General features: G+C 42.9%; 3 protein-coding genes and 1 non-coding gene across 8 annotated transcripts in view; 2 read left to right on the top strand and 2 right to left on the bottom strand.

Annotated features, from left to right (window-relative positions):
• The first annotated feature begins 2,095 nt into the window (after positions 1 to 2,095).
• Positions 2,096 to 4,633, top strand: LOC134641522 (uncharacterized). The gene is made up of 3 exons (XM_063493990.1): positions 2,096 to 2,159; positions 3,240 to 3,711; positions 4,254 to 4,633. Exons 1-3 carry the CDS (start codon positions 2,120 to 2,122, stop codon positions 4,591 to 4,593), a joined length of 852 nt encoding a protein of 283 aa, XP_063350060.1. The 5' UTR covers positions 2,096 to 2,119; the 3' UTR covers positions 4,594 to 4,633.
• A 1,765-nt stretch (positions 4,634 to 6,398) lies between these two features.
• Positions 6,399 to 16,459, top strand: ints4 (integrator complex subunit 4). Its single transcript, XM_063493599.1, has 24 exons — positions 6,399 to 6,502; positions 8,242 to 8,436; positions 8,552 to 8,669; positions 8,753 to 8,859; positions 8,976 to 9,090; positions 9,297 to 9,382; positions 9,536 to 9,586; positions 9,682 to 9,770; positions 10,355 to 10,475; positions 10,771 to 10,842; positions 10,936 to 11,110; positions 11,561 to 11,766; positions 11,847 to 11,989; positions 12,086 to 12,201; positions 12,381 to 12,514; positions 12,737 to 12,903; positions 13,117 to 13,210; positions 13,296 to 13,376; positions 13,461 to 13,591; positions 13,669 to 13,728; positions 13,915 to 14,074; positions 14,913 to 15,056; positions 15,960 to 16,080; positions 16,211 to 16,459. The coding sequence occupies exons 1-24, from the start codon at positions 6,449 to 6,451 to the stop codon at positions 16,399 to 16,401; spliced, it is 2,931 nt and encodes a 976-aa protein (XP_063349669.1). The 5' UTR covers positions 6,399 to 6,448; the 3' UTR covers positions 16,402 to 16,459.
• A 108-nt stretch (positions 16,460 to 16,567) lies between these two features.
• The window catches only part of aamdc (adipogenesis associated, Mth938 domain containing), a 28,375-nt gene continuing 18,466 nt past the window's right edge, over positions 16,568 to 26,476 (bottom strand). Inside the window, exons 1-4 of one of the 5 annotated variants that reach the window (XM_063493605.1) lie at positions 20,228 to 20,342; positions 18,116 to 18,266; positions 17,933 to 18,028; positions 16,568 to 17,535 (exon numbers count right to left, since the gene is read on the bottom strand). In XM_063493605.1, coding sequence (XP_063349675.1) covers positions 17,395 to 17,535; positions 17,933 to 18,028; positions 18,116 to 18,247 — 369 coding nt within the window. In that variant the 5' untranslated portion in view covers positions 18,248 to 18,266; positions 20,228 to 20,342 and the 3' untranslated portion in view covers positions 16,568 to 17,394. Of the gene's footprint in view, positions 17,536 to 17,932; positions 18,267 to 18,855; positions 18,950 to 18,973; positions 19,219 to 20,227; positions 20,343 to 26,476 lie in introns of those variants that run through there. The other 4 variants (XM_063493601.1, XM_063493602.1, XM_063493604.1 and 1 more) reach the window with 4 other exon arrangements.
• Positions 19,713 to 19,903, bottom strand: LOC134642181 (U2 spliceosomal RNA). Its single transcript, XR_010095911.1, has one exon. It is a non-coding gene; the product is annotated as a U2 spliceosomal RNA (small nuclear RNA).

The raw sequence follows: 26,476 nt of genomic DNA, 5'->3' as shown, positions 1-26,476 counted from the left end.
CCCTTGTTCAAAGAAAAAGAAGGGGTGGACACGCAGCATACAGTATTTTCACCACAATGACACAATTGCACTTCCTCACAAAAGCCCCTGAGGATGAAATATTGCACAAGATTTCACACCCTGGATCTCATTATAAGAAAAGTGACGCTGCTTCAAAAAACTCAAAAAACAAAGTTTTTGTTTGTGTTTAACATGACAACTGCCGTTTCCCCAACACCGTTACTCAGCTCTGAGTGTGAGCAGACATCTTTTTATTCTTTGTTGTTTCACAAAACTGTGACACGTGTGATCAGTCCAGCAACACTATTTGACTGGATCATTTGAGCAAAGCATAAGAGTGCAGTTAACAAGTCCTCTAATCTTGCTTTAAAGCCACAGGGCAGCCACCTTCAGGCAGGCACCAGTAGCAGAAATAAACTGAGCAAATCTAAATTAAAAATAAATGTCAATATAAATATCGATTATTTAGAATTATGTTATTGTGTTGGCATTTATTTCACTAAAATTTTGGATGTCTAAAGTGGAAAATATCAGAAGAAGTTTGAAAACCACTGACTGAAACCACACACTATAAAAGAGATGAACACAGCTGCTGTATCACCCACAGGTCTGGCCTGTGCATCTGAAGCTTCAGTGTTTGCATTTTGCCTACTGACATGTTAGTTTTTCAATGTTGAGATGGAAGCTTTGAGTGCAAAGACCCACCTGGGTTTTCAGTATAAGGATCCTTGTGCTCTTTTGTGTTCCTGCCTGTTTTTTGTGACCACACAGACCCTGCAGAGAATTTAAGTTACAGTCCACCGTCCGTCCACCTTTATTTATAAAGCACTTTAAAACAACTACAGCTGACACAAAGTGCTGTACATTGAAACTAAACAAAATAATAAAAATACGACATAATAAGATATAAATAAAACCATAAAAAACGATTCAAGCAGACACAAACGTCTGGGATGATTTGTATCTCACGGGAAACTAAATTATGTGTCAGATAATTGTATTAAAATGCTCCAGAATGAACCAGCACCATAAACATGGTGGAGAGGTCCAGTTTAGTGACGCCAGTCTTGCTCCTAAAAATTGGTTAGTGACCACCTAACAACCACCGGTCATCAGGGAAAAATGAGTATCCTAACTGGATATGACTGGTTGCTGGAGATTGCTGTGACATCAATTGCTAAAGCTTAATTCATGCAGGTCTGCAGACCAGTCAGTGACCCACCGTTAACCACCAGGTGGTTGTGGAAGGCTGCTTGTTGTCATTGAGTAAAACTCCTTGTAAAATGCTTTACTGTACGCTGCTGCACCGAAAGCCTTTCTGGAATAGCTTTGGTTACTAGCAGGTTTCTACAGTCGCCCATAGTTTGTATGGAAGACGCTGACTTGTCTGCAAACACTCACCGACTACAGGCCACTCTGCAGTGAGTCTGTGACTGCAGCACAAACTGGAAACAGAGACCCTTGAATCACGTTGATTTGGCAGTGAGGCACAACTTGTACTTTGAAGCTGTTTGTGGACAAATCTGCATCCTCACTGCAAATACATAGCCGCAGCAATCTGTCACTAACTGAAGCGATCACAAGGAAGTTTTGTGTGTGGCACCCTGTTTGTAACTGAGACAGCCACCAACCTCCTGCAACCACTCATCATTTGTCCCTGGTTACTGGAGATTACCACGGAGTTGCTGTCCAGTCTAGGCCTGAGTCACTACTGCTGTATCCAGTGTATGTAACAGTATTTTAGATTTTATTCTCTTAAAAACATACAAGGTACTGTGAAAATCCTTTCACATGGTATCCAAATATGTATGTTTACAGTTTGGAGTAAAATGCAGAAGCAGCACAGGTCTGATGGGCAGGGACAGCAGCTGCCCATCAGACAAAAGCTGCTCGTTATAAGCACAGAAATGAGCTTTCACACATAAACACATTTTACTGAATGTGTTTGTGATGGAAAACATTTAACACGTCGTGCTGAATACCTGTGAGGCTCGTATCAGTGAGGCTGAAGGCTGATGTGAGCGTCCTGTTTAGTTTGGGGTAACACAGGAAGTGAAGGCAGTAGAGCTGAGGCAGCAGCGACGAGAACAAAACGCGCTGTGGTGTTGAAATCACAAACATGATGAGAGTCCTGCTGCTCACCAGTCTTCTCCTAACAGGTACAGATTGTTTGTTGTTGGTTTGATTCCTAGCTACAGAGGTTTCTCCTTTTTTGAGATTTGTATTATTTAAAAGCTCTTTTAAATGTAAATGATCACGTGTCTGATGAAGACACACAGAAAGAAGTTCTGCTTCACTTTAATTACTTTTACTTTTTTATCTAATCTTTTTTTTAGGATCCATTTATCCAATCATTTTAATATTCAGAACCGATTATGATTAAAAATGAAATCTGAAACACAGACGAAGGCAAAGCTTTTATCTCCACACAGGGTTTTGTGTGACCTGTTGGGTGTGTTTGATTGTTTGCAGGTTTACTCAAAAACAGATTTGCATGAAAAATCTACATGAGGTGTAAAAGTCTCCCAACTTGTGAGAAAGTGAGAAATTGTCTTAATTTTCTCATGAAAATAAAATTCAAATTAAAAACTTCAAACATTAACATTAAAACATTTCGAGAGACTCACATGTGGAGGGAACTTTTAGTCTGTAACTTAATTAAAATTTACATTTAAAAGATTAAAAATGTCATTTTATTCATTTTTATTTGTTATCCTATTTACAACTCAGACTTTTTGGTTTCCATGTCTGTTCCTAATGTTTGATGCAGATCTGTAGTTCTGAACTGTAGCCGAACAATTTATTGACTTTTTTGGGGGGTTGTGTTTTCCTTCTTTTTTTTTTGTCATATAATTTTTTTTTTAATCTCTCATTTCAAATACATTCAATAGGACGGCTGACTGTGTAAAGGTAATTATAGACACTGGGGAAAATCGTTGGTATGCAATTTGGTCCTCGACCTTTTGTCATTTGGGCCTCATGCAGGGAGTTCTCTGTCCTTTTAGTCTTTAAGTCTTAAAAATGTGCAAACTGCACAAGAAGGGAAAGTCTTTCTTTAAACTGCTTTTTTTCCTTAAAATGAAAATTACAGACTACAAAGTTGAACTGTACTGTAAGAAAATATTAAAGAGCACAGATGTTTGAATATTACTGCATACTAAACTGCTCCTTCTAGATCTTTCATGTCTTTCATGAAGGTTTTATCAGATTTGTTTAAATAAAAAATCTCATGTTGACAGGTGCGAGGTGCAAAAAGGACGTGTTTGTGTACAGCACAGTTGGAGGAGACGCTCTTCTTCCATGCATGGTGTCCTCAGACTGCTCCGCCATCTCCTGGACCTTCTTTAACAAAGGCACAGACGTACGGTTCGTCCATGAGGTCGTCAATGGGAAGGTGACGGCCGATTCAGACAAATCCAGCCGTATGACCTTCACATCCAACTGCTCCGTCAGCCTCCGCAACCTCAGGGTGCGGGACGCTGGATCCTACGTCTGTCTGAGGAACGACCAGCCTGTCACTGACGTTTACCTCTCCCTCCTCACAATCTCGTCTTTCTCCACCTTCACCGACCTCCAGCCTGGAGGAATCCTCACCCTGACCTGCATCTTCTTCACTTATTATGATGCAGGGAGCTGCAAGTCATACTCAAAGAGCGTGTTCGGCCTGAGCTGGGTGGATGAGGATGGGAGAAAGCTGCCCAACAACAGCAGGTTGGTTTTTTAAGTCACTTTTATTTATTTCTGTTAATCATAAAAACTATTACTATAAATAACCCATAACACATGTTGTGCTGTATTGCAATAAATGTTTTCTTTATTGCAATCATCTTAACAGATAACAAAGATCAGCGCAAACATTTTTATTTTAATCGTTTAAAAACAGATAATACCATTAAATATAAAATATGAGAAAAAGTAAAAGATTTATTTGTTCTTCATCTAAGGAGGAAAATATTTCCTGTTATTAAAAAATCTATATTGTGAGAGTATCTGAGCAGTAATTAGATAGACAATGTTGTAATACAGGCACATACACACACCAAAATATACAAAATGAGTATATGAGATAAAGACTGAATAAAAAAAACAACAACCAGAATTATAAACTTATATTTTACATTACAAAAGAAAATGTAAGTCAAATTAAATTATTGTCTCAGACCAAAAATAAAAGCAGAAATGTTCAGGTGAACACTGTCTGGTGATGAACGACAGCTGTGTGATGTTTCTCTGTCCGTTTCACCTCTGTGCAGGTACAGCCTGACCAGCCACACTCGCTGCAACATCACGCTGGTGACAAAACTCCAGAAGGAAGACGACAACAGGAGGTGGAGATGTCTGGTGAACACCACAGAGAGCAGCAGAGCCGTGTTTCTGGACTTCAGGTCTGCCTTTTTGTTCCAAAATAATGATGACGACAGCCTGAATCCTTCGGTCACGGCGATGTGTCAGGTGAAGCTGCCCATCAGCCGCATCGTGCTCTGTGTGGCCCTCCCGATCATGGTGACCATAGTGGCATTCTTCACCTGGAAGTCGGACCGCGAGAGGGCCAAAGCATCAGCAGAATCCTTCATGCTCCACGAGATCAACTGAGCGTCCATGACTGCAGGATTTTTGTACTATTTTCACTTCTCTGGCCCCTTTTCAATCATCACATCCTCATGGATCCAGTATGAGAATACTACTACAGTTATGTTGCAGTATTGTATTATTAATGGCATATTTTATTAATAATTTGTGGAAAATTTTAATGCAAAAAAAGGTTCTTGTTTGCTTTTTAGTTCTTTGTTTGTTTGGTTTTTTAGATTTGTTTTTATTGCACTGCTGAAATGTAAAAAAAGACGTCGCCTGGATGCGATGTGTTGCTATGTTACGTTATTTTAAAGCCTGTATAAATCTTTCAGCATTGATGGTACATTTCCAGATGTGCAAGCCGTCGGACCAGGGGCATAATCAGACCCAACCAATATAACCCCCCAATAAAATTATGAATTATCTTGCATAAATAGGCTGTTAATTTTCTTTACTGAATTCAGGTATTACCAGCAAAATAGTTGCATGTTTAATCATCTGGGAATTTACCCAGATTTATTTATTTATTTAGACAGAGATCTTGACCCCCATTGGTAAACATTATTCTGAAAAGTTTCCACAATTTGTAGACACAGTTTTTTGGAGCTTGGTGAACCTCTGTCCATCCTCTCTTTTTATACCCGGTCATGTTACTGACCTGTTGTTAATTAACACAATTAGCTGTGAAATGTCCTCCAGTTGATGCTTTTTAGTACTACTTACTTTTCCAGCCTTTGTTGTCCCAACTTTTCTCAGATGTGTTGCTGCCGTCAAATTCAAAATGAGCTAATGTTTTATAGTAAAATATTTCACTTTAAACATTTTTAATGTTTTGGTGTTGTATGTTGAATAAAATGTTGGTTTATGAGATCTGAAAATAATTGCATTGTGTTTTATTTCCAAACTTTGTTGACATTGGGCTTGTAATTGTCTGAAATCGCTAAAAGTGTCCGAAGATGCAAGGCCATAGCTTCACTGCATTACACAGCTACAAAGTATTACAAAGCTAAAACAAATAATAGATCACCCAAATCTCATTACTCACATTTGCTTAAATAGAAAAATAGTAAATATGTGCAGTGATTCACTGAAATATGCATATATACAAAACAAATAGGAACAAAAAGAGTACAATTCTAACAAGTCTGAAAAGTCCATATTTGGCATGATCACCTTTATTCATCAGCACAGCCTGAACTCTCTTTCACCGCTGTCTTGTAATTTCTTTAAGTGGTCTTCAGGAATAATCTTCCAGACTTCTTTAAAGCTCTTCTTTGGAGTCAGCTGCCGTTTCTTCTGGTCTCTATCAAGATGATCTCACACTGCTACAGTGATGCTGAGTCTTTCCAGATGGTATTGGATTCCTAATCACAATCTAAGTTTTAACAAGTTCCCCAACATCACAGGATCCAGACCACATCAGAGCCTCTTGTAGAGACCCTCTGCTGTACCTCTCTCTTGACCTCCATCTGTCAAATTTCCTCCAAATGTTAGAGACACACTGCACATTATGTTGAAATGTGCCTAATTGTAGCTAAGTGCCTAAAGTATCAACTTAAAATAGCTTCTTTTGCTAAGTTGCCTGTTACGTGAAGACATAATATTGGTTTCTCCCTTGACTTAGAGGCTGTCTTATGCTTGAAAAGGTGAAAAGGTGTTTAGTGAAAAAGAAAGAAAATATTTTTTTGTATATTAAATCTGACATAAACCTATAAAAATAAACAAAATGAAAGTATATATAAATAATAATATCCAAAATGATAATTAAAAGATCGATGTCGCGGACATGGACAATATCAGGAAGTTACGGAAACTGTAAAGGGACAATTTATCCTGCTGCTGAATGGAAACGCTTAGCTAACTGTGGTTCATAAACATGGCAGCACATCTGAAAAAGCGAGTTTATGAGGAATTTTCCAAAGTTGTACAGGTGAGCACATTATAACCGTATCGTCAGCTGTTGTAAACTTAAAGTTTAAACGTTAAAGAAATCGCTAAATGTTACAATTCTGCGGCAGGAGTACCGTGTTAGCTAATGCTAAAAGATAGCCGCTCACAGTCACAACACAACATGGATCCTCTGAGAGTTTAGTGCAGAGGAAAAGCACAGCTTGTTCTGTTTAGTGTTTTTATTCTTAGATTTTATTTAATGCATTAAAAATGGAAGTTCTTCTTTAACAAAATGAACCTCAGACTGACTAAGAAAGCTGCTGTTAATTTCAAAAAGCCTTCAGTGGAAGACAACATGACAGGAGTTGAACATTAAACATTTTATTTGAGCTGCAGGTCTGTTGGTTTGCGGCACGTTGAGCACAGCATCCACTGACAGCGGCATTTTACGCTTTGGAAGCTCAAAAAGAAACCGAGTTGTTTACATCCGATTTAGCATTCATGTCAATCATTAATCCGCTAACTGTGCTCATTCGCATGTTCTGAGTTTTTCCTGCACAGAGGAACTGTTGGCTCCTCTCAGAGAGGATTTTTAGCCAAAGTAAGAGGAAACTGTAATATCTGTTCGAAGCAGTGCTGTTATTAGCCGTTTATGCGTCATGTCATTCGTTTTTGTGGATCTTGTGGCTTCATTAAGCAACAACATCCAGCTCGCAGTGGGGCACTTTGTTGTTAGTGTGATGAGAGCTGGCTCCAGGTCCGAGGCTACGGTTCTCAGACAGAAAAGGGTTAACTTGCCTTTGAGGTTACCAGTGTAAACTACAAGTTTAAGCGTCGCAGCTTCTTGGATATGAGTGAGAGGAGAGCAGAGCAGGAGATTTAAACAGCGTCTGCAGTAATGGTCACAACGCAAAGGTCTGTAGTGATCAAAGAGGAGCTGCTGATTTACTGGATGAACTATGTTCCTACTCTCACCTGTCAGCATGACCTCTCACCTGGGTGGTGACCAAAACAGTAGGATTGCAGATATACGTGGCCTAAATGAGCTGTTTCTAGAGATGGAGCGAGGAACTGAGAGAAAAATGAGACAATTGATGGTTTGAGCTTCTTACTGGGAAAGCTTTAGTACGCCTTCTGGGTGAGATGTTTAAGATAAGATAAGATAAGATAACCTTTATTAGTCCCACACGTGGGAAATTTGTTTTGTCACAGCAGGAAGTGGACAGTGCAAAAGTTATGAAGGACAATTAGAATAAAATAAAATAAGAATAAATACAGTACACAACTGTACAGAATAGAATAAAAATAGAATACTATATACAGTAGAATAAAATAGAATAAAATATACAATAGGATAAAAATAGAATACAAATGCTATATACAACAGAGTGAAAAATACAATGGTGCCAGAAAGATTATTGCACATTTGTGTTATTGCACATTTGTGGATGTGTGTGTATGATCAGTTAAGGCAGTTATATATCAGTTTCAGGCAGGTATAACTGGGGGGAGACCCCTGCGAACACCCAGGCTTGAAAACACCTCAGTACCCCCCAGAAGACCTGGAGGGGGTGAAAGTAGAAAGAGGTCTGGCTATCCCAGCTTTGACTGCTGCCCCTGTGACCTGGATTAAAAAAACAAAAACAACACAGGAGAACATGGATAAATGGACAGTAGCTCTTAGTATATATGATGGCCCAGTTAGGGAAAAAAAGATTATATGTCAGGAGATTAGAGATTAGATGCTTTTTGTACTTACAACTGTTTTTACAATTACAGATTCCACATGAAGAAGCTCCAGCCAAAAAGCTGCGTCTGTCCAAACCCAGTAAGTCTGCCGCTCTCCACATTGACCTCTGTAAAGCCACCAACTCCACCGATGCCCTGCAGTACCTGCTGCAGTTTGCACGCAAGCCTGTGGAGGCAGAGAGCGTGGAGGGTGTGGTCAGGATCCTGCTGGAGCATTACTACAAGGTAAAGAGTTGTGGGTATTTTTTTTCTCCTTTTTTTTAAATAGAGTTGATAAAACCAGAATTTCTAGTGTCCTAAAAAAAGTCAAACTTCTAATGATGATGATTCTTTCTTCCAGGAGACGGATAACTCTGTGAGGCTGAAGATTGCCTCTCTGCTCGGCCTGCTCTCTAAAACGCAGGGCTTCAGCCCCGACTGCATTGTTGACGATGCCATTAACACGCTCAGCAATGAGAGTACGACATATCTGAACATTTATCCATCTCCAACACTCAGAGAAACTTTCATAGTAAACTGTTTTGTTTCTTTGCGTGTTCAGAGTCCCATCAAGTTCTCGCCCAGCTGCTGGACACTCTGCTGGTCATTGGTACACAGCTGCCCGAGAGTCCTGCACTGAGACTGAGGCTCATAGATGTGGCCTACAAGGTGACACAAACAAACACTTATTCAGAGTCCATACACAGAACTCGTCATTACAAACTCAACAGGACTTTCTGCACAAACCAGTAAATGTCCTCCTCATTTCTCTTCTCTCCTCTTAGCATCTCTCTGATACGTATTTTGGGGTGAGGAATAAGTGCCTGCAGCTCCTAGGATGTCTCGGCATGGTGGACGCTCCCCTAGGAAAAGAAAACGAGGGTGCGGGCACATCCTTAGGTTTGTATACATTCTTATTGTATTTATTTTACCTAAAGCTTAAAATGTTAAAAATACAGAGAGGTAAATCCATCAATCCATCCTTCTGTATCTGAATTTGATGTCTGATTTAGTTTCATCCTCATAACGTATTTATGTGTCATTATTTATTGTGCTTTGAGTTGCTGTGTGATGGTTTTTATGGCGGCCTGCTATTTTACCTTCAGGAGGATTGAGGGATGTCCAGAGCATTATCAGCGACTACTTTGGAGACCAAGACCCCAGAGTCCGCACCGCAGCCCTCAAAGCCATGGTAGGAAAACCCTGTAACCCCCCCCTGCACTGCAACCAGCACTACACTCATGTGTTTAGGAACCACACACAGCGAGCTTTAAGGAAAACAACTCACTCTGTTTTCAGGTTTCAATAACTCTGCTTGCTCTCTGTGCTGTTGTTTGTTTTCCAGCTGCAGCTGCATGAGAGAGGGATGAAGATTCATCAGATTATTTATGATCAGGTACAAGCAGAATACGTCCTCACAGCTTACTGCACTCTCACTATAGCTTTGGATGTTTAATCCAACCTTCTGTATGTATTCGTGTGCTTTTGCAGGCCTGCAGGCTGCTCACAGATGACTACGAGCAGGTCCGTTCTGCAGCAGTGCAGATGGTTTGGGTGCTCAGTCAGCTGTACCCAGAGAGGTGAGGAGACCCGGATTCTCATACTCAGTTTCAGTCAGTGTAGCTGTTGAGTTTGTTCCGCTCTCTGGATCAGAAACCACGACTGACGTCTGAAGAGATAAATCCTAACTGCTGTCTGTAAGCACTGTCTCTGCTGAAGTGCAGAAACCTTCATGCAACTTCCAGGTGTGACGACTTTATATTTAACCCAAGGCTACTTATGTTCTCGAAAGAAGAAGTAAAAATAAAACAAAACAGAAAGCTGCCAGCTTTTCTGTTCAACAGATAATTCCAGCAGAGTGTTGTTAGGTCCAAACCCTTTTAAAAACATCATTTACAGCTAAAAGATGAATAATAAAATAAAAGTCCCTTAACCTTCAGTATATGTGTTATTCTTTCCAGTGGTAGCTTTGGTTATGGTTTATCCAGTCAGAACATTTACTCTGACTTTTTCACGTAATGGCATTGTAGGAAAAACTGACGTTCATAAATGTTTGTTTGTTTTTTTTATATTTTCATGTTCCTTCTGGATACAAACTTTGCTTGTAAGCAACATTTCTCCAGTTTTTCTGATTTGTAGCTTGTTGATATTTCTGTCCAATCAGCATTGTACCCATCCCATCGTCCAATGAGGAGATCCGGCTGGTTGATGACGCATTCGGTAAGATCAGTCACATGGTCAGCGATGGTTCCTGGATGGTTCGGGTGCAGGCCGCGAAAACATTGGTGAGTAAACAGAAAGTCTTCCATGACAGCAACAACAACATCATCAGCAATTAAATCAGAGTTTGATATACGGGACACAATGTGTCCTCATATCACTGTAGAAACGATGTAATGCATCACTGAGGATGCCTCACCCACCACTCAGGAATCTTACCTAATCCACATATTTACAATCTTTACTGAGTTTGTTCTCATTAAGTGGAAAAATGCCTGCAGATTAATGATGGGAAAGAATCTGTGTGTGTGTGTGAGACAAATGGTGTTAAGGTGAAGCTTTTATTTTCTCGTGTGTCAGGGTTCGATGCTGCAGGTCAGTCCTCACTTCCTGGAGCAAACTTTGGATAAGAAGCTGATGTCAGACCTCAGGGTGAGTTAGAGTTTTTTATCTGACAGTCTGTAGCAAAGTGATGGTGATCGGCACAGCTCCACTCACTCTCCTTTATTCCTCTTTTCCATCCAGAGGAAGCGCACAGCCCATGAACGAGCCAAGGAGCTCTTTGCTTCCGGAGAGTTCTCCTCTGGCAGGAAGTGGGCCGATGACGCCCCGAAGGAGAAACTGGACACGAACACAGTCAACCTCATCGCCTCGGGGGCTTGCGGAGCATTCGTCCACGGCCTGGAGGATGAGATGTTTGGTAAAGGAAACCCAGCAGATCACTGAGTTCAGGCTGCTACAGCTAAATGTTCTCATAAATGTCTCAGGAGGTTACAGAGAACTTTAAAATGTTTTTTTAATAATTATCTAACAAATGATAAGACCTGCTGTGATGCACAGACTGCTATATAGCAGGTAACTCTGCCTGTCTGTGCATTGCATCCATAGATTCCATAATTGTAGCTTGCTAACTACACTTACTACCGTTAACTAGTAACTCCACCCGCACGTCTAAATGTGGTCACGTCTGGCTCCAAAGAAATGGTGTGGCAGTGGACAAAATGAAGCGGAGTCTCTGCAGATATAAAGAATTGAATGATTGAAGCACAAAGGAAAGTCAGTAAATGCTGTTTTCTGTCTCCAGCCTCTGTTGAGGATTAATTTTTCTCTTTTTGCTGAATATTTTCTGGTGTTTTAAACTTTGTTTCAGAGGTTCGTATTGCAGCGGTGGAGGCGTTGTGCCACCTCGCTCGGTCATCTCCGAGCTTCGCCGAGAAGTGTCTCGACTTCCTGGTCGACATGTTCAACGATGAGATCGAGGAAGTGAGGCTGCAGTCCATCCACGTGCTGAGAGAAATCTCCACCCACATCACGCTCCGAGAGGACCAGCTGGACACGGTGCTGGCCGTGTTGGAGGTATAAGAGCGGGGAAACGATCTGGAATCACAAACCCCGAGTGATGTTTTTGTGTCTGACTTTTCACCGTCTGTGCACAGGACTCGTCTCGAGACATCAGAGAAGCTCTCCATGAATTACTGTGTTACACCAACGTCTCCACTAAAGAGTGCATCCAGCTGGCTCTGCTGGAGCTGCTCAAGAACCTGAACAAGTATCCCACTGACCGCAACTCTGTCTGGAAGTAAGCGTCTACAGCCCAGTCTATAAAAAACTCTACAGAACTGCCATGAGTTAAGCTGATGGTTTATTTATTTATTTTTTAATTTTCTACCTTCAGGTGTTTGAAGTTCCTGGGATCCCGCCATCCTACGCTGGTGTTACCGCTCGTTCCTGAACTGCTCAGCACACATCCATATTTCGACACGCCAGAGCCAGACATGGACGACCCGGCCTGTATCCTTCACACACCTAAAGATCTCAAACACACACAGAGGAGCAGGAACCTGAGTAACGCCACCCACTGAGGGGCTTCGCAGGTCATCCATTATGACCTGTTGGTGCAGTTTGGCTGCTTTGTCTCTCCTCTACTGCTGTGCGCTGCGTTTCCTCGTCCTTGACTCCGTTGATCTCAGATATCGCCGTCCTGGTGTTGGTGTTCAATGCTGCCAAGTCGTGCCCCACCATGCCGGCGCTGTTCTCCGACCACACCTTCAGACACTACGCCTACCTGAGGGACAGCCTCTCCCACCTCGTGCCGCCGCTAAGAGTGAGAACTGAAATACTGCATCACATTACAAACTAGCAGCATTAACAGCTGCTTCACAGTCGGGATGCTTGATTTTTTTATTCTCAATCATGTTTCTGAGAAAAATGTCCGTCAGACCTGGAAAACACTTTCAACCCGAGAGCAAACAGCACCTGCACTTCTGTGTCATCAGACTGATGCTGGTGACGCTCACGGTCCTTCCTGTCACTTTCTGTGTTTTAGTTGCCCGGCAGGAAGCAGGTGTACGGTCTCGACTCTGTGGACTCGGGTCCGGGTTCTGGTTCTGTGGAATCTGCTCAGCTCTTCCTTCAACAGAGTCTCAATAGAGTCAGCACCATCCAGAACCTGGAGGCAGCTGGAGCCCAGGACCTGCTGGACTTGACCATAAGGTAAACGCACACAGTGAAGTGTGCACATGAAGCACGCAGGAAGGATTTGTGCTGTCACATTTTGAACATGTTTTATGAATGAATGCCAGAAATCCCTCCGATATTTTTTACTTGCAAACGTCAGATCATGAGACTTCCTGATATCCTGAATGAATAACTGTAGGGGTGTGATTGTTATTTGTGAGTAAATGAGTCGTTAACTGGTGTCTGCAGAGACCTGCTGCGGCTCGGGGAGCTGCAGACGGAGCTTGCTGGAGCTGCTGATTTCTGTGCTACATACCTGCGCTGCCAGCTGCTGCTAATGAAGGTAGGAGTGTGTTTCTGCTGCGGTTCTGAGTGTCTGCAAACAGACCTGTTCTTCAGATTCAAAACTCTGTCCCTCGTTTCTTCAGGCTCTGCAGGAGAAGTTGTGGAACATGGCCGTCCCTCTGTGCCTCAAACAAAACGTCACGGCCACGGCAGCGGCTCAGCAGGTCTCTCTCTCACACTCACACACACACACACACACCTGTAACAGCAACAGTGAGATCATGTGATGTGTGTGACTGTGTTTGTAGATCTTGGAGGAAACCTACAAGCTGGAGTTTCTGTACAGCGGCTTGGAGAGCAGACAGGTGGCCACCATACATCATGTTCGACTCCAGGCCAAAGCTCTGCAGCTCGTCCTGACTGCTCGCACCAGACAGGGGTAAACACACACGTTTGCGTGCACGCACATGCACACACACAGTCTGTACATACTTCCCAGCCTGTGTCTCTCCTCAGGTTGGATCTCCTCATCGGCAGCTGCGAGAAGTTTTTGCAGGATGTCGAGTCTTTTCAGAGGTATGTTTTTTCATTCTTTGTCTTTTTCAGACAGTGAGAGTTGAACTCGGCTCAGTCCATATCAGCAGGAGATTCATTTAATCTGTTGATGGTCTGTGTTATCGATGCAAAGGACAGCGTCTGGTGGGTTTTGTCAGTCCACACGGACTGTCCTGACTCACCGTCGGTGTTTCGTGCCTCCCTCAGGCTGTTTCTGACCGAGCTGCCACACCTCCAGGACAGTTTTGTGGATAAGCTCTTGGAGCTGATGCCGCGCCTGTCGTCCTGTAAGCCAGTGGAGCTGGTGAAAATCCTGCAAACGACCCTGAGACAGAGCGGCCTGCTGCAGCTCAGACTGCCCGAACAGGTGCGGTGAAAACACTGTGAAGCATCACAGCACGAGTTTTCATGACTGAAATCCATACAGCACTCATCTCTCCTTCAAGCTCGTCTCCCAGTGCTTCTGTTTAAGTGACTCTTTGGAAGGCTTTCTTAAACCAGTTATTACATATCGCTCTTTATAAGGCGCTCTCAAGCATGCACATAACCAAGTGCTTACATACATGATAGAGTTGACTCTGTTGAAGTAGCAGATTATAACCAAGAACGACCACAACGGTGACCCGCCCACCCTGGGGCTGTGGTAGCAACTAAACTTTCAAAATAAGAGTGGCCCTTCAACTTGAGCTTAATTTGGGGTGATTTTAGTCATCTTGACCAAACTGTCACTCAGAAATCTCAAACATCAAAGCATAACTCAAATTATGAATTTGTCTAATTCACATCAGCATGCTCGTGGTTTCACTCCTGACCCAGAGACCCAGCTGTTATCTCCAGTTATAATCTCTCACATTCAAAGTTTATCTTTAAGTTTAAGTGATATAAATGTGTAACAGGTCAGACTGAGACATGGAGCGATCTAAAAACAGCAGCAGACTCCAGATGGCACGATAAGATTACAGAGGTGAACTTTCAGAATAAAGGTCGATCAAAGCTGGAGCCACTCTATATTTGAAACTAGTTCTTGAAATCTCATTTGCATGAATGCATTGTTTTAATTTAAATGTACTTTTCCACCTGATATTTCCATTTATAAATAAAAGATTTCTGCATTTTTATGGACGGAGTTCCTGAACTTTGAGCTTCAGAGACTGCAGCAATGGTGTGGTTTGAGTTTTGTTTTTTAATTTATTGCTGGTCATCAGATCCATCGGGCGACGGCGACCATCATTGAACCAACGGGGGAGTCTGACAACCCGCTGAGGTTCACGTCTGGCCTGGTGGTGGCGTTAGACATTGATGCAACGCTGGAGCACATCCAGGACCCCCAGAACACGGTGAAAGTTCAGGTCAGTTTGATGTGACGCCAGAAAGAAATCACTTCATCTACTTGAATACCCCGAAAACTGCTGTGAAGTGCCAAACCAACAGGTGGTGATCTGACTATAGAAGTGTTAGCCTGCAAACAGCGAACAGTCTGTCAGCAATAAGATTATTTAACAGTGACGGGGGTCATTCAGATGAATTTTTCTGATTGTTAATTTTGAGGCATTTGTCCTTGTTATTCAAATTATTTTTAATATTTTTTTTCTCGACCTCGTTGTCGATCTCTGTCTTGACATGTAAGTGTTTGTGGTTAGTGTTTAAAGACTATAGATTGTGTGGGTCAGCTGTAAACATGTTGGATTAATAAAATAATCCGAATCTGAAAGAGATCAAGGCTTTGACACTGCAAGAAAAAAAAATCTTTCTCTAAAGTGTCAGTCTGTCCTAAAACACTGTTTATGTGTGGATAAAAGACCAAAACACAAAGTTTTGAGTGTGTGTGGACAGAGCCCATCCACGACAGAGTGTGTAGGTTTTAAGCTTTAAGGTATTTAACAAAAATATTGCATTACCTGTTTAAAACAATGGCCACGGTCTTCCATTCATCCACAAATTAATTGCTCTCACACTGCGGGTATACTCTAGTGCTTCCAGCAGTTGTGGTTAGACATGCTTTTGTTTCCCCACTGATGTAAACAAGGCCTCACCTTCATTGGCACAAAGTTTATAAAAGTGTTTTAACATCTGTTAACCAGCTCAGCGTGGTTTGAAATGCAGAGCCACTGACATCAGGCTCGGCTTACTTACAAACCTGCCAGCGAGTGCAGATTAAATCAGGCTGTGCTGGTTATCATCCAGCCTTATAAGCACCGATTTGTTTGTATTTTACACCGAACATGAATGTTTAGTACTCGCTGCCTCTGCAGGTTCTGTATCCAGACGGCCAGAGTCACGTGATCCATCCTAAACCTGGAGACTTCAGAAAGCCCGGACCCAACAGACACAGACTCATCACGCAGGTTTACCTCTCACACACAGCGTGGACAGGTCAGTTAATAACAGGTTTTCTTGTCCTTTAAATATAAAATTATCAAATTAAACTGAATTGAGCGTCCAAACTAGTAAAAACTCTGGCTCCATCATCACTTTGTTTCCTCCCCTCGTGTCTCTGCCTCAGAGCCGTCTCAGATCGAGGTGCGTCTCCTGCTGGCCTACAGCTCCTCCTCAACCTCCCTGACCTCCCCTTCCAAGCTGGGGTGGAGCGAGAGCTTGGAGAGCCTCCCGCCAGCAGAGGCCGCCGTCGAGGGAACGATTCCGTTCAGCAAAGCCGTTAAAGTCTTCATCATGCCCAAGCCCGCACGACGCTAACAAAGCGCCTCACAGCTTTAACGTGCAGGACTTTTCTTCTTCTGTTCATTTCTAATTATAACTGTACAGGAAACCACTCTTATTAACGGTAAAGCTGTAGGAAGCACAAGACTGGGTTTTATGGAAAAAGCTTTTTGTATTCAATTATAAAGAAAAAGTCAGGTGGTAAAGTTTCATTCTCTACTTTTATTTTGTCACATGATGAATCGAACTGAACTCCTCCCTGTTTAGACAGCAGGTAACATCCATACATTTCAGCTTTTATAACATGTGACTGCATCTAAAGTCAAATCTAGAAGAGCTTTCTAAGATGCTCTACATTCTTTTCTGCCACCACCTTTAAAATAACTTTTCTGAGAGAGAAGGTGACTCGATTTGTGAATTCTATTGTTTAAGATGTTTATTTACTTAAAGATTTGACTCTGTGTTAACCACAGTTTGGATGTTCTCTCTGTGCGGGTCTCTCCACCTGATTTTAAAATGGCCACAGTTGTGAATGGACCTAGTTTCTGTGCTGTGATTGGCTCCTGCTGAGCCTGTGGATAGAGACTAAGCCATTAAACAGCTGCAGGTAAAGATCAACAATCGTTCCACACATTTACCTACAGAAACTGTTTCAACTGTTATCGGTGGCTCTTGTTGTTTGAAGGCTTCTTTTGTGCTGAATTCATCAGCAGATGAGTTTGGGCTTTTAAGGCAGGCAGGAAGCACATGGCTGTAAAGGAAAGAGTGCTCTCTAATGTGCAAAGCATGGAAAACTAATGAGCCCTGTAGCACAACAGAAAGCAGGAGAGTAATCAGTCTATGCCCATTATTGTGTTTTCATAATCAGGAAGTCACAAAGTCAGCAGTCAGCAGCTCCAACTATCAGCAGCTTGTTTGCATCTTCACAGTGAACTCAAAGCTTCAGCACCACAGTGGGATATTCTCTCTACAGTGAAAAAGCTTGTAGAGTCCTCCTCAGGTGGCCATGTCAGCAAGATAAGGGTGACATCAGCAGGTGGAGTGGAAAACCCCGCCCACCTTTGCACCCTGGCCGGCCAGTTTGTTGTATTCAGCGACAGCCTTCTCTGTCTGGAAGACTTTTACATCAACACCTTTCTGCTTCACAAAGTCCAGGGTGGAGGAGGGAACCTGTTAGAGGAGACGATGGTGTGAATACAGAGTCTGACAAGCACAGCTCCTTAATCGATCCACAGGCTGCCCATCAGCACTCCAACCACATCAACACGCAGGAAATCGCCTTTCAGCCTCCAAAGAACTACCGTATTAGCCAGATTATTTGAATGGATGAACCACCAAGTCTGCAGTCTCATTCTTTTGTGATACTTTGTCTGATATGAGCAGTTTGTGCAACATGACTCAGTCATACAGCAGCCGAGCGTGGGATCTGTCCATGTTTTATTACATCAAAGTAACAGAAAGCAAAAACTCTTTAAAGCAAATAGAACAAAGGTGCTAAGACTCCAACCAAACTATAGTTTAAACATAATAAACCCAAAATATAAAGGAATAAATAGGTCTGTTTTACCTGCAGAGCCTCGCTCATGCCTCTGCCAATTACCAGCAGGTCGATTCCCTTCTTCAGCACCTCATCTAGGTCAGCAGGTTGTACTCCAGGGTAATGCTGAGGAGCAAAAAGCTCAACATCACAAATTTGCCTCAGAGCTAATTTACAGCAGTCCGTCCTCATTTGGATTCTGGTTTCACTTACGTCAGTCCCAGTCTCTCTCCAGTCCCAGGCTCGGCTCCCTCCAGGCCAGACCTTACAGTCCTTGTAGGTGGAGGAGCATCCCTTCACCTTCATGTGGCCCCAGGAGAGCGAGGCGATCTCTGGAGAGGACATGTTTCTTTGAGGCTACCTGCTGTAAGACAAAATAAGCAGTTAGCACAGCTTCTGAAATAGTGTGACAAGATTTCTACAAGCAATCGAAATACTCTGAAAGGTCTCATTAATGCAAGTTTGCCACAACCAGCAGGAGTGATTCATGTGCCCTTGTAAAATGTTCCCCTGCAGGTCAATAACAAAACTACAACTGACTACTGCAAGAACAAGAGGGCCTACGTGAAACGTGCTGCTGATAATTCAGTTACCACTTCAGGTCCAAAGTTCTTTTACTTGCATTCAATCAAGTTTGACTCATTAGGAGGTTTATACTGAACAGGTGTATAACAACACCTAACAGCAATAACTTGTGTAAATACAACAATTCGATCAATCAGATCAAATTATTACATGTAAGCTGCCCTGTACAAACTGTGTACTTAGCACAGGCAAATTAGATGCTTAGCACACATAGATTGCACAGGGTTTAACACACACACACTCAGTATTCGTCAGCAACTAAAATCCTTGTCCTGCCATTTCTCTAAGTCATGAGCTGACTGGGTCTATTTTTATACTTCTCACTTTTAACACCAAACCGATATAAACCTGCTGTCAAACTCACTTACTGCATCTATTCAACCCGTACCAGACAAAATATTTACACATACTAGCTGAGATCCTTTTAAAACACTTTGTTAGGCTGTAACAGGAAAACATGAAGCTAAAGTCTGTGCTGCTGCTTACCCGTCTCGATGTCAACTCACTGAACACACCCCTCAAGTCGTTCTTCCTCCCGTAATTAAAGGGACACGGACTAACCTACGAGCTGTAACAGTCAGTCTATGATTGGTTGTTAATTATCAAGGTGCTGGAGCTGAAACATCAGCCATAGTAATAAAGCATTCCACACAGCTCACACAACCCTGAGTTTACCTGTGGACCTTAGACTTGTGTTTGTTTCGTAGGTTTCAGTTCAGTCTCTTTCAGTTCAGTCTCTTTAATAAAGTGGAATATTAGCTGAAACATTTTAAATACACAAACAGTCAACAGTGTGTCACCTTATGTGGAATTGTCCTCCTGTGTGACCTGTCTGCACCCTTTTGAAAACTAGTTTCTTAATTCACAAAGTTACAGAAGTATTGTGAACGTTAACATGAAAAATGTGAAAAAAAAAAGAAAAAAAAAAGCCGCAACTGTGACTTTAATCTTATATACCCCAAAAATTATGATACCAGAAACTATTATTCATGAATTAAACTAGAGGACTAAGCATGGACTCTTTAAGGGGACTGAAATAAAAACTACGAATACTACACTGATATACTGTGCTGTGCATAAAAACAGCCTACCATACGCAAAATCCAGTGAACTCACATTTAGGGGATATTTACGGTAGGGTAGGGTGCACCATGCTAACACGATCCACTCAAACACTGCTAATAAACTCACGTAGTTAAGCTTACATTGATTTTCCACATGTTTAGGGGGGTGCACCGTTCCTGGAGATACTGCAATACCAGGTCGATGCGTGGAGTGGACGGAGCAAGCCCCTATTCCATCTCCCTATTCCAAAAATCAATTTAATATATGGTCCCCGGGTAGGGGACGTATCAGATATTAAACTGATAAGAACAGATACTACACTTGATCTTAGCCAAAAGGCCGAGAAGCGATACCGGGAATAGGTCGGAGCAGACGGAGTCACTCCCCGCACCGTCTCCCTGACTCGCGGTCCGAAATCCGAAGTTAAAGTTCAACAGTAACGTTTACCGTACAGTTTATGAAATAAATACAAAAACATTAAACCGAAGTAGAAGAACAAGTCAAAGAATCGCTACAAACAAAGTTATTTAAGAAACAACTACGGCTTCCTGGTTACGTAGTCTGCAATTGTCCAATCACAAACCGAAGCAGCAACAGAGCAGAAACGCTACGAAATTTAACATTAAATTCCGAATTTACTGATGTTATCCCTAAAACCTGTCAAATAACTATTACCGAGTCCTCCGAAGGTGAAAACACTCCGTCTGTGCTGAGATAAATTCACGTGAGTAGTCCGTGTTTCTGTTACGGGCTGCGAGGAGCCAGTGCTGCCGCCATTTTGGTCCAGAGAAGCGCGCCTCCTCAACTCGATTCATTTCATAGAAAACTCTAAGCAAAATATCGTAGTAAAATAAAAGAGCGTGTGTAGACAAATATATTATGCAACATTTAAGTTGTAGTTTATTTAAATTATTAAAATTTAAAGAAAACAAAAATGACACGTTTAAATTTGAAAAGTCACCAAAGAAATTAAACATTTGTAACACGTATTTCCTTCGCCTGAGTTAACTAAGCAGAGTACAGCAGCAATAGTTGCATCCGGTAATGATTGAAAAGAGGGAATACTGATAATATAATCAAGTTTAATACGTTTTGTGTACGATAAATCTTCACCTGTGAACTTCTACTTCATCTGCAGGCCAAAGTTTTACTCTTTAAACCCATAGCGGTGTCTGTGGGAGAACACTCAGGTCACAAACCTGCAAATCTAACCGCAGCCGGTGTTGTGCCAAAAAGTGATTATCTGCCAAAAACTGATTTCCGGTATTTGCCAAAAACTGGTTGTTTGTATTTAAACTGCTATAAATAACTTGTTGGTCTATAAGATAAGATAACCTTTATTAGTCCCACACGTGGGAAATTTGTTTTGTCACAGCAGGAAGTGGACAGTGCAAAAGTTATGAAGCAAAAATTAGAATAAAATAAAATAAGAATAAATACAGTACACAACTGTACAGAATAGAATAAAATAGAATACTATATACACTAGAATAAAATAGAATAAAATATACAATAAGATAACAATGCTATATACAACTGAGTAAAAATACAACGATGCCAGAAAAGATTATTGCACATTTGTGTTATTGCACATTTGTGGATGTGTGTGTTTGATCAGTTAAAGTCTTTGTTGTGGAGTCTGACAGCAGTGGGGAGGAAAGACCTGCGAAATCTCTCCGTCCCACACCGTGGGTGCCGCAGTCTCCCACTGAAGGAGCTGCTCAGTGCTGTCACAGTCTCATGCATGGGGTGGGAGATGTTGTCCAACAGGGATGACAGCTTAGCCACCATTCTCCTGTCACTCACCACCTCCACTGGGTCCAGAGGGCATCCTAGAACAGAGCTGGCCCTGCAGATCAGCCTGTTCAGTCTCTTCCTGTCCCCAGAAGAGATGCTGCCGCCCCAGCAGACCACACCATAAAAGATGGCTGAGGCCACCACAGAGTCATAGAAGGTCTTCAGGAGTGGGCCCTCCACTCCAAACGACCTGAGTCTCCGCAGCAGGTACAGTCTGCTCTGCCCTTTCCTGTAGAGGGCGTCTGAGTTATGAGTACAGTCCAGTTTGTTGTTCAGATGAACACCAAGGTACCTGTAGCTGTCCACAGCCTCAATGTCCATACCTTGGATGTTCAGTGGTTGCAGTGGAGGATGTTTGTGCCTGCGGAAGTCTACCACCAGCTCCTTTGTTTTACTGGCATTGATCTGGAGGTAGTTCAGCTGGCACCAGTCCACAAAGTCCTGAGTCAGTCCTCTGTACTCCTTGTCGTCCCCATCAGTGATGAGGCCGACTATAGCAGAGTCATCAGAGAACTTCTGCAGGAAGCACTGGGTGGAGTTGTGGGAGAAGTCTGCAGTGTAGATGGTGAAGAGGAACGGAGCCAGAACCGTTCCCTGTGGGGCCCCCGTACTGCAGACGACCCTGTCCGACACACAGCCCTGAGTCCTCACATACTGTGGTCGGTCGGTGAGGTAGTCCAAAATCCAGGTAGTGAGGTGATGGTCCACTCCTGAGTTCTCCAGCTTGTCCTTCAGAACCGAGGGAAGAATAGTGTTGAAGGCACTGGAGAAATCAAAGAACATGATTCTCACAGTGCTTCCAGCGGTCTCCAGGTGAGCGAGGGAGCGATGTAGGAGGTGAATGACGGCATCATCCGCTCCAATGCCAGGCTGGTAGGCAAACTGAAGTGGGTCCAGTGATGAGCTCACAAGGCGCCGAAGCTGAGCCAGGACCAGCCGCTCCAGGGTCTTCATCAGGTGGGATGTCAGAGCCACCGGCCTGTAGCTGTTGAGGTCCTTGGGGCGTGAAGTCTTTGGCACTGGTACAACACAGGAGGTTTTCCAGAGCTGTGGGACTCTTCCCAGCCTCAGGCTCAGGTTGAAGAGGTGCTCCATCACCCCACACAGTTGGTCCGCGCAGGACCTGACGACCCTCGAGCTGATGCCATCTGGGCCCGCTGCCTTCTTGCCATTAATCCTCCTCAGTTCCCTCCTAACCTGGGTGGTTGAGAGAGTCAGGTTGGAGTCTTGTGTTGATTGTGTATTGGATGCTGTTGTTGGGGGTGGGGAGGAGTGAGCAGGGTGAATAGAGGAGGTGTGAAGTGTCTGAGGTGTCAGAGGTGGAACAGCAGCAGTGGGGGTGGGTGAGTCTGCAGCCGATGTTGGAGACTGCCTCATGGCTGAATCAAATCTGTTGAAGAAATGATTCAGTTCATTTGCCCACCTCACATCCCTCCCAGGCAGAGAGTTCTGATGTTTGTGGCCTGAGATGGTTCTGAGGCCTCTCCAGACTTCACCAACGTTATTTTGCTGAAGCTGGTTCTCCATCTTCTGCCTGTAGCTGTCCTTCCCATTCCTTATCAGTCCCCTCAACTCTCTCTGCACCCTTTTCAACTCCTCTTTGTCTTTGGATTTGAAGGCCCTCCTCTTCTGCTTGAGGACGGCTTTAATTTCTGGGGTAATCCAAGGTTTGTTGTTGGAGAAACACCGTACAGTCCTGGTAGGTACGGTGTTATCCACACAGAAATTAATATAGTCAGTAATGCATGTAGTAAGGCTGTCGATGTCCTCTCCGTGGTCGTCACAGATCACCTCCCACACAGTCGACTCAAAACAATCCTTAAGAGCCTCCTCGCTCTCCTGCGACCATCTCTGCACTGTGCGGGTGGCTGGTGGCTCCCTGCGCACTAAGGGCTCATACACAGGGACAAGGTGCACCAGGTTGTGATCAGATCTGCCCAGGGGAGGGAGAGGTGATGAACTGTATGCCTCTTCAGCATTGGCATACAGTAAGTCCAGTGTTTTATTGTCTCTGGTTGGGCAGGTCACATACTGGGTGAAGGTGGGCAGTGTGGAGTCCAGTGAGGCATGATTGAAGTCCCCTGATATTATGAGGCGGGCTCTCGGAGATTGTGTTTGCAGTCTGCTGACCACTGAGTGGAGAGTGTCACAGGCTGCATCCGCGTTGGCCGAGGGGGGGACATACGCTGTTATCGCGATAACATGCGAGAATTCCCGGGGCAGGTAGTACGGACGCATGCTAACGGCTAACAGCTCAATGTCTCTGCTGCAGAGTTGTTCTTTCACAGTGATGTGCCCAGGGTTACACCATCTGTCATTCACAAACACTGCCAGTTAGGGCTGTGCGATATGACAAAAATCTCATATCCCGATATTAAGAAATCTATCGTCGATATAACGATATAAATTGCAAAAATGTAACATTTCCTGTAAATTCTGTGAATCTCGGGCATCTCGACTTGCGTGAAGTGTTTCCAGCTGGGCGTCGTGTACCTGGAGTCGAGTGTTTTAGCTGATGCATGGAACTATACATTTTTAGACATAAGTTGTAACGGCCACTGTTTTCTTTGTAAGTATTTATTACACAGCATGCTGCGGAGAAAAGTCTGTTCTAACGTTTGAGTCTAAGGTTTATTTTTTAGCACCTGACGGCTCTTTTTTGCTTCTCATCCGTAAATACTCTGCATCTTTCACGTGACTCGTTTTATTTTGAAAAGCCTCAACAGGATCTTGAGCTTTATTGTGAAAGGTTTATGTGGAAAATAAACAAACGGACACGCCGTGGTTTTACCGTCGTTGTTGCTAACGAAAACGCATAAAAAACAAGCGCTTGTCCGTCCGTAGTGTGGTTATATTAAATATAAGAGAAAGAGAGAACTTTAAGAAATTAATATAGCCACTACAGTGACCATCAAAATGATGAAAAAATATTGCCATAAACAGTTTATTTTGCGACACCACGAAACAAACGATAGCGTAAAATGAAACGATAGACGTTTTTCTATCGTCATCCGATATATATCGTTATATCGAACAGCCCTACTGCCAGTCCCCCTCCTTTCCTCTTACCGCTCTCTCTCGTCCTGTCTGCTCGCAGCAGCTGGAATCCCGGTAGTGTCACGCTCGTGTCCGGAGTCAGCGGTGTTAGCCACGAGTCCGTTAGCATCATGATGCTACATTGCCGGTACTCCCTCTGTGACCAGGTTAGCGACGCGAGCTCATCCATTTTATTAGGCAAAGACCGTACATTTCCAATGATTACAGAAGGAAGAGATGGTCGATAACGTCTCCTTCTTGGCCGACGGCGCTCCTTCCCAGCACGACACCCCCGTCTTTTCCTCCTCAGCTCGCTGGGAATGTCGAGTCTGTCCGCCGGCAGTACAGCTGCTGGACGCAGCGCTAACAGCTGATCCTTACTGTAAACAAAGAATCCCTGCTCTGGGTCCCCAGACACGGGTGGAAAAAGTAGAAAAAAACTAAGAAAAACGACCAGAACTAGCACAAAACGGTAGAACATGGTTGCAGAGTCTAATTACTAATACGTTAGTTATAGAAAAATTACGAGAAGAAAAGATAAGAAAGAAATAAACTCAGAATGAGCAGAACTGCTGTAACAGGCTGCCGCACACGGGGGGCGCCGGAAGTATATATGTGAAACATATGTCAAATGTATCCCTCGTGAATAATATCAAGTCATCTTAAGCAACAAACAACATTCCTATAACAAGGTAGAAGCTGCAATCAGTTTTTGGCAGTGACCTTTATGTATCCTTTATTTATGCAGTTGAAAAAATTCTTGTTGACTTTAAAAATGTCTCTTTTAAGAGTAATCTGGCCAAGAGGACAGCTGAAATTGCAACAAATGGAAAAATACTTCTGTAAACATATTTTAAGTGGACAAAAGGGAGCTGATTGATTATAATGTAAGTACAACAAAGATACTTGAGAAACAGGTAATTTTTTAATTTTATATATAACCCTTTGTAATACCTGTTCACCAAAGTCTATTTAGCAACATACGTAACGATAGAGCTGGGCGATATGACCCAAAATTCATATCTCGATATTTTTTAGCTGGATGGCGATATAAGATATATATCTCGATTTTTTTTTTTTAAAGCCATAAAGTAAGAACAAAAAGAGAGTTCTTAGTCAAAGCTGTGTCCCAGACGTCACACAGGCACTTTTAGTAACATAGAGCATAGATGTACATGAAAAAATTACTCAAAAATAAATTATGAGCATTTATTAAATAATAATGCTCCATAAATAAAAGAAAACAATGTTGTTTTTGTGCATAACAAAAAGCTCACAATTGTGCAGTCAAAATGTAAACTAAAAGACGCTGAGCATAATAACAAAGACAGACAGATTTCACAGCTGCTCTATTCCCAACTTCTACTGTGTGACTGACAGCCTTGAGTTTGAAATCCTCTTTGTAACCATGTCTCTTAACAGGTGCCATTTATGGTCCTTATACACAGTACGGTAATATTACGTTGAAGCACAGTACGTATCACTCCGCGAGGCTCCTCGGTAGCCGTAATGCTCCAACAATCCATCAAGCGGTGCAGCTCCTTATAGCTTACCAAAGTCGTACTAAAACATTTTTTGACAGATTGCGGAGCGCCGTGTACCACATAAAATCGGTTCGCGGCCATCAAGCACAACCAGAATTCATACATAAGGCGCGCTGTCAACTTTTAAGAAAATGAAAGGATTTTAGGCTGTGCAGCCCCTCTGGGCTGCATGGCGTTAGCGTGGCTAGCTCGTTAGCGTGGCTAGCTCGTTAGCGTGGTTAGCTCGTTAACACGTTGACGTCGTCCAGCCCCACGCACGGGGCGATGCGCAGTAACTCGTTAACGGAGATTTGCCGTGTCCATCTTGTCGCTGCCTGCAGGTGAAGCGATGGGGGAGGAGGGGGAGTTGTGTTCAGTGAAGGAGAGAGGCAAGGCCGAGTAACGTTGCGTAAAGACGAAAGAGAGGCAAACTTGTGGCTCCACAACTATAATTATAACGTAACATAGACTATATCGATGTAAAGGATATTGTCACATCTTATATCTCGTATAAAAATATATCGATATTTTTTAAAAACTCGATATATCGCCCAGCTCTACGTAACGA

The sequence above is a fragment of the Pelmatolapia mariae genome, linkage group LG14, assembly GCF_036321145.2.
Source record: "Pelmatolapia mariae isolate MD_Pm_ZW linkage group LG14, Pm_UMD_F_2, whole genome shotgun sequence".
In the NCBI taxonomy this organism is placed as follows: domain Eukaryota; kingdom Metazoa; phylum Chordata; class Actinopteri; order Cichliformes; family Cichlidae; genus Pelmatolapia; species Pelmatolapia mariae.
This window is presented reverse-complemented; position numbering and strand designations above follow the sequence as displayed.

Excerpts from the sequence above, each read along its gene's own strand:
- ints4 (XM_063493599.1), top strand. The coding sequence starts at position 6,449 with ATGGCAGCACATCTGAAAAAGCGAGTTTATGAGGAATTTTCCAAAGTT. Across the intron at positions 13,729-13,914 it reads GATGTCGAGTCTTTTCAGAG|GCTGTTTCTGACCGAGCTGC; the intron begins GTATGTTTTTTC and ends TGCCTCCCTCAG. Across the intron at positions 15,057-15,959 it reads AGAACACGGTGAAAGTTCAG|GTTCTGTATCCAGACGGCCA; the intron begins GTCAGTTTGATG and ends CTGCCTCTGCAG.
- LOC134641522 (XM_063493990.1), top strand. The coding sequence starts at position 2,120 with ATGATGAGAGTCCTGCTGCTCACCAGTCTTCTCCTAACAG. Across the intron at positions 2,160-3,239 it reads CACCAGTCTTCTCCTAACAG|GTGCGAGGTGCAAAAAGGAC; the intron begins GTACAGATTGTT and ends TCATGTTGACAG. Across the intron at positions 3,712-4,253 it reads AAGCTGCCCAACAACAGCAG|GTACAGCCTGACCAGCCACA; the intron begins GTTGGTTTTTTA and ends ACCTCTGTGCAG.